The sequence below is a fragment of the Condylura cristata genome, unplaced genomic scaffold, assembly GCF_000260355.1.
Source record: "Condylura cristata isolate star-nosed mole 26May11 unplaced genomic scaffold, ConCri1.0 scaffold00002, whole genome shotgun sequence".
Lineage (NCBI taxonomy): Eukaryota > Metazoa > Chordata > Mammalia > Eulipotyphla > Talpidae > Condylura > Condylura cristata.
In genome coordinates this window covers 69,060,547-69,067,822 of record NW_004567103.1, presented here as the reverse complement: position 1 = coordinate 69,067,822, position 7,276 = coordinate 69,060,547, and the positions used below count along the sequence as shown (strand labels likewise).

Here is a 7,276-nt window from a genome sequence, read left to right as displayed (position 1 = left end):
AATAGTTTATATCTTAGGTCATGAAAAAAAAGCAATAACTGAAAAGAGTCTATAATGTGTGTGTGATATGTGGTGTGTGTGTGTGTGTAGGCATGTGTGTATGTTTTTTTTTTTTTTTAAGATTTATTTATTTATTCACACAGAGCTGGGTTACAAACCAGAGATGCGGAGGTTGAGAGGATTCACCAAGGACAGAGAGCGGAGCAGAACAGGCAAATCACGAAGTACACTGCTAAGGGGAGCAGCGGGCGGGTCAGGAGAGGTCTGCCTTGCCGTGTGGATCTCCTCCGGGGCAGGTAGGGATTGAACTCATGTGGAAGTGGCTTAAGCTTCTTAGTGCAGTGCGCCACTAAGGGAGAGCCACATGTGTGTATGTTTATGAGAGGAAGGTGAAGAAAAGAAACAAAAATAACTGAGACCATAAAAAGTAAACATATATATATATATATATATATATACACACACACACACACACACACATAATTAAAGAAAGATTCCAACTGCTTAAAAATAATAAAAATTAAAAAATTAACATCCAAAAAGCATTTGCTGCAAACTTTTTTATATTTCAAAGTGGGTATAAATAATTGGACCCTATTTCAGTTTTTTTCTTTTTTTTTAAGATTTATTTATTTGTGCATACAGAACTGGGGTATAGGCCAGAGGCTCAAGGGCAGCGAGAGGCTTCACCAGAGACAGAGTGGGGAGCAGAACAGTCAGATCGACATACACTGCTGAGGGGAGCAGCGGGCGGGTCAGGAGAGGCTGCCACACCATATGGTCACCTCTGGGGCAGGAGGGGATCGAACTCATGCGGAGGTGGCTTTAGCTTCTTAGTGAGTGTTTTAACCCGCTGCGCCACTAGGGAGGGCCCCTATTTTAGTTTTTAAGAAAGTGTGGGTTAAGTTGTGATAAAAGTAAGCTCGTTCTCCACAGACTATTTAAATACATGACAGGAATGAATGGCACAGATAAGTGATCTGAATCACAGTAGTAAGCTTGTAAAACTGCTTTGGAGTCAGGAGGAATGAAATTCAAAACTTTTATCATGAACATCTTTTAACCACAATCTCTGAGAAAATGAAATAATCTTTCTGGCGTCAGGTTCCAAAGTTATGTAATCTGAATATTGGTAGTATCTAAAAGGTGTATTATGAGATAATAGTAATAGTAATAATAGTACTACTACTACTAATAATAATAATACATATTAGATGTCTGATAATTACTAATTATGCACATGAATTATTCATGAAAGAGGAAGTTTTGAATATATAGTATGCTTTGAACATACAGTACATACAGTATTTTCAAATATGCAGAGAAAATATACAGGATGTTTTCAGACTGAATGGTCCTACATGATAATTAGCAGAGTCATGAAGGAGATGTTATAGTGCAGTGAGACATGTGAAAGTGCTTTATGCATTCTTGACTGGTATGCACAATCATTGCTAAAAGTAATGATAATGATGGCAATGTGTCTATACTAGAAATCCACAGTGGAGAATAATTAGATATCAGGATGGAAAGAAGTTCTAAATTGGTCAACTGAAGAATTTGAGGTTTTGCCCATAAATAAATAATTCATCAATGGAAACTTTTATGTGTCATTTTATTATGATATATGAAAGTAGTAGCCAGATTATAAACCCCCACAACTTCAGCCATGAGTAAAGCACATTAAAAAGACCCCTTTGACAAGTATTAGAGAAAATGCAGAAAAAGAAGAATCCTATTCTATTGTTGGTGGGAATACATGGTAAATACAAAAAATTATTTGAATGAATAACTGAAAATGGAAGTAATATATGACCAGTAATCACCATTCTTGGAAAGTTGTCTCAAGAACATGAAAATATCAATTCTAAAAACTATATGCTCTATAATGTTTATTGCATTTTTATTTATAATAGTGAAGACATGGAAACAATCTAAGTGCTCACAGACAGAGGACTGGATCTAAAGGTGTGTAATATCAAAAATGGACTAATATTTAGTCATAAGGAAATAATATTACAATTTACAATGAAGACATTTGATGGATTATGTGAAGAAAACCAAGTTAAAATGTCAAATATTGTGAATTTCCATAGAAGATGATTTGGTAAAACAAACTATATATAAACCCAAGAAACACTAATAAAGTGAGGTTTATGAGGTGAAGAGGGGAAGGAGGGAGAGAAAAGATCAAATGTATATAATAAGAGATGATAGTGGCAAAATTTTAAAATAAATAAAAAATGAATACATAATGAGCTAGTAAGATTTTTATAACTTCAATGTTTTTAGAAGTGAATAATAGAAATGCAACCTAAGTGGATAAAAAAAAATAGTTTAGTGTATGTGTTTCTAGCAGTTTAATAAAACTGGTGCATTACTTACCACACATTTTTGAAGATACATAGATATAAGAAAAAAAATTTAAAATGCATGTCAACACAAAAGAAACAAATATATTGAAATGAATTTATTGAAATTAACTAAAATATACCTTGGCTGTAGTAATGCATATACTTTTCTATTGATATATTGGATAATAAAGAATGAGCAGTGATTTAAACACTGCAGTTACGGAAGTAGCAGTGTGGTTTTTCAAAGCTTGAATACAAATGATATTTTCCCATATTAACAACCACTTTTATATGACATGAATGAATTTATTAATTTTAAAATTTCTGTTAATAATGTCTGTGGTATACATTAATAATTAAAATACAGTAAGAGGTCAAAAAACATATGGTGAAATTCTTTCCCACTCCAAATCAAGGGATCCATCTGGTCTATGTATGGACCTCTATTGACCTATGAACTCATATTATGGATTTCAGAAGGTTTTGGAAAGCAATCACTCATTAAGCACCTGGTAGATGTGAGGCACGGTCTTCCTGCTATTTGTGCAACATGCTAGAATAAGACATTGTTATAACTGACACTGACATTTGAAAAATGAAAAGACTGAGGCTCAAGATTTATTTTTATAACCTGCCTCAGGTCACATACATAATGAATGACAACTGCAGGATTAGAGTTCAAATGTCAGATTGCAAACATTCTTGTTTGTTTTTGCCACTGTGGAATATGACCTAGATAAACAGCAGAACAGTTGATTCGGGTGATGAGAAGATGAACACAGCCACAGAAAGGATGTTTTTTTAGAATAGTAAAGATACAATTGGAAGTGCAGGGCAGAGCTATACATTGGAGGATTCCCAAAAGTTTATCAAGGAAAAAAAAAAAAAAAAGCTCTGAACATAAAAAATTGAATCCCTAAAGAGGAGAAGGGTAACAATATAAAAGTAATATTGATATTTAAGGAAAAATAACCCAAAAACAATAATTTCATGGGTTGTAATAAAGGATTTTTGTGATATTTTCAGTTCAAAAGGTTTTGAAGTTGGTCTAAAATGAAACATTGTACTTAAACACCTTATCTAAAATTCATTGGATCTTTTTATTAGTCATCGGATGATGTTTTGTATTTTTCCTCAAGATCTGATCAACTGTATCACAAATGCCAGACATTTGCTATCCTTAAATATAACAAAATGCCTCTACTCACCAACACTTGTGCAACCTTCACCATCCATGTCCAGCCTCCACCCTTCATAACATGAGCATTTTACTGTGTGCTTGTGTTGCTCACACACTTGACTGCACTTTAGATGATTGCTGCAATAATCCACAATTTCACATGTCTTGTTGTCTTTCTTGAGTTGAAATCCTTCAGGGCATGAACAGACGATTCCCCTTCCAGGAACAACAGAACAGTGGTTGCTACAGCCTCCATTATTCAGAGAACATTCATCTAAAAAAGGAGTGGAATAGGTTATAATACATCATCACCTGTTTTACTTAGTTCAATAATAATCATTGAACTTAATTTTCTATGCTGGATTACAACAATATTTTAAATGAAAAAAAGACAGCTATGGATTTTATTTTCAGAAGTGTGGTAGGAATAATGAAATGAGCCATCTAATGGCCAAATATAATTTTATATCACAGGAATTGGGGATGGAAATTCCCACTTATAAATAATTTGGACATATACATTGTTTTATCATAGAGGTTAAATGAGTCCAATGGGTCTATTATTACCAGGCAAATTATGCAATGTCTTTCAGCAGATATGCAAAATCAGTTGCTAAAATTTACTAAAAAATGACTTGGAATGGACTTATTTCAACTTGACTCAGTGTTTATTAATGATTAGACATACTCATATATACCTATGGACACAATCCATCTCTTTCTACCCTTATAGTTTGATATAATGATGATGCAGAATGGATTAGTTTCCCTACTAACTATAAACACAAGTGAGATAACTGAACATTGTACCTATAAGTTAGTTACTCAAATTCAGTAAATCAATGGGGACATAGTAAATAATACACATACAAAAAATTACCTGCTATTTTTTTAAGCTGTTCTCATTTATGCATACAAGAACTGGGGTACAGGGAAGATGTACTGGGTGGAGTGAGAGAATTCACCAGAGACAGAGTGGGGATCAGAACAGGTAGATATAGTGAAATACACTGCAGAGGGGAGCAGGTGGATCAGGAGAGGTCTGCTGCACCATATGGGTCAGTTCAGTGGCCTGGGATCAAACTCATGCTGCAGTCGCTCAGTTCGCTTCATAGTGCTGTGCTTTAACACACTGAGCCACCAGGGAGGGCCCCTGACTATACCAGTAATAGCTATTATTATTTTAATATTATTATATTAAACATAATTTAGTAATAATGTAACATATAATCACTATTATATTGATATAATAATAATCATATAATAATATTATTATTACTATATAGCTATTATAATAGCTATTTTGACTGGAATAATGAGTAACTTGTATTTGGTACATGGATAGAGAATTTGAATTATAAAGATATCTTTAAATAATATTTATAATAAGTAAAATTATAATTCATGATGATTTATAATTATTAATTTATAAGTATATTTCAAAAATAGTCTGGTACTTGTAACTTATAATTTAGAAATAATTGTTTTAGCATTGTGATGTTACCAAATTCTATGTTCCATGAACAAACTATCTGTTCCATTTATCGGTAATACCCAAGAGCTAGCACAATGACTCACATAAAATAAGAATTTAAAAACATGTAATAAAATAATTAATGGGTTTGTCTAAAACCATACAATTATCACAAAATTGAGCTAGCAAGTATTCAAATGGGACACTTTTAAGCTGGTACACATATGCCTTTAAAGAAAGAACAAATAAAAGTTTTTGCAAAGATATAATGTGATATATGCTTAGGTATTTAATAATAAAGTCAAAAGAATCTTTGTCTGTCCTTACTTAAAATCCACTGTTGAGTAGTGATTAATGCTGATATAATTATGTATGTTTTGAGATGGACAATATTGTTTGACTATTATTCAAAAATTTCAAATTATGGTAGTATTTACTCATATAGTTCAAATATACCCTGCTGTGTATGGACAATGTATCCAGTTTAAAAATTGGGCTGAAATGTTAGACCTCTAAAAATATGTTATACACTTCTCAATTTCTAAAGGGCTCAAATGTTCATCACAGTATTTTCCATCATGAAAAAAGTTATTACCAAAAAAAATGAAAATGATTACATTAACTGTTTTCTCTAAGATTTCAATCTGTTTGATATTATTTTTAGGAAAAAAAAAACACCTAATTTCTTGGTTGCTCTAAATATGTTTGTTCACCCATAATCATAATCATTTCAAAACAGCAGTCACTTCAAAATATTTGTCTTATTTTAGTTCAAGTAACATTCTTTTTCAAGGGAATTATTGCAAAGAAATGTCATCATACCCAGCAGGGGGAGGGGGAAGTTATAATGCTTTTTCCTTAATTCAAATGTGAATATTTTCTAATACTTGAGTGATTCTGACACTTTGTGGAGTTAAGTCATTGATTTTAGGACATACAAAACTCACACTGAAATCTAAAATTAAATTTATAATTTGCATGACAATATTTGCAGTTAGTACCCTGTTTATCATTCTTTAACATTAAACTTATCTCTGAATTGTGCAACTTTCTTTTTAAATATTTTATTACCTGACAAGGAGTCTCTCATTATAAAGTATAGGTAGGCTCCTCTTAGCCTTCTTTTCACAAGGTTTCAACCTTGATCTACAAAAAAGCTCTGGGCTCTAAGCACCACTAATTTTCATTATTTACTTCCACCTCTACCACCTCCCCCAAAATACAAAAAGGGACTTGACCAGACACAAGCAGTGCTTCTAACAACTCAAGGCAGCATTCCTGAATTATGTCACTGACCCTTAAAATGTCTACCTGAGAAAGCTCAGCCCTGTCAGGAGATTTTACTGTTATTCCAAACAAAACCTGTTGATTGGCAGGTCACTGAGCCTCCTCTGAGCAGTTACTTTAGAAAGCTGCCATTACAAATCCTTTCTTTACACATTTGTGATATAAATCTCCTACCATCCAGAACTGTCTTCTTGAGTTCCTGGAAGCTATCTCTTTAAATGCCAACATTCAAGAAGATAATTATCTCACTTAGGCTCCAAATTACCAACCTCCATTAAGACACTTTAGAATTTATCTCTTAGCACATTCCAGTCTTCAAAATTATTTCAGTTTTTGTTTCTTGTTTATATATATATATATATATATATATATATATATATATTTTTTTTTTTTTCCCCAGTAAAGATGGTTTCAGTTTATATTGGACAAGTTTCCTTATTACAAATAGTTACTACTGAGTAAAATCTGTCAACTGCATTATTACATGATTCATGTCTCTTGTCATTTATTTCACAAATTATTTCTCTTGAAATCATTTAAAAATATCCTGAAAAAATTAGTATATTTATTATGTTTAGATGATTCACTTTCTTTTGTTCCTCCTAACATTGCCATTTTTTTAAAATAAATTTAAAGATCAGACTTATTTGGAGGGGGAAAAAATCCATAACTCAATGACTGAACTTTATTATGTCTTCTAAGTGTTATCCACAGATGATAAATCATTGTCATGAAGGATATATCTGCATAAATTTAGAAGTATGAAGAAGGCAATCACTATTTTTTCAGTATCTATATAGCAAATGGTTTGTAAAAATGCTTTGTACCTCAGATGATTTTATGAACTATCCTAGCTATGAGCGAACTCATGCCAATTATTTAATGTGAATTCACATTTTATATCCACTGATGTAATACATGATAAAATACTACTTAGCAATTACAAAATATAAACTCATGGGCCCTCCCTGGTGGCGCAGC

At 32.3% G+C, this 7,276-nt stretch overlaps 1 protein-coding gene across 1 annotated transcript in view; it reads right to left on the bottom strand.

Moving 5' to 3' along the window:
• The window catches only part of LRP1B (low density lipoprotein receptor-related protein 1B), a 1,583,276-nt gene that overhangs the window by 505,343 nt on the left and 1,070,657 nt on the right, over positions 1-7,276 (bottom strand). The window contains exon 8 of the mRNA XM_012727834.1: positions 3,563-3,808. Coding sequence (XP_012583288.1) covers positions 3,563-3,808 — 246 coding nt within the window. The remainder of the gene's footprint in view (positions 1-3,562; positions 3,809-7,276) is intronic.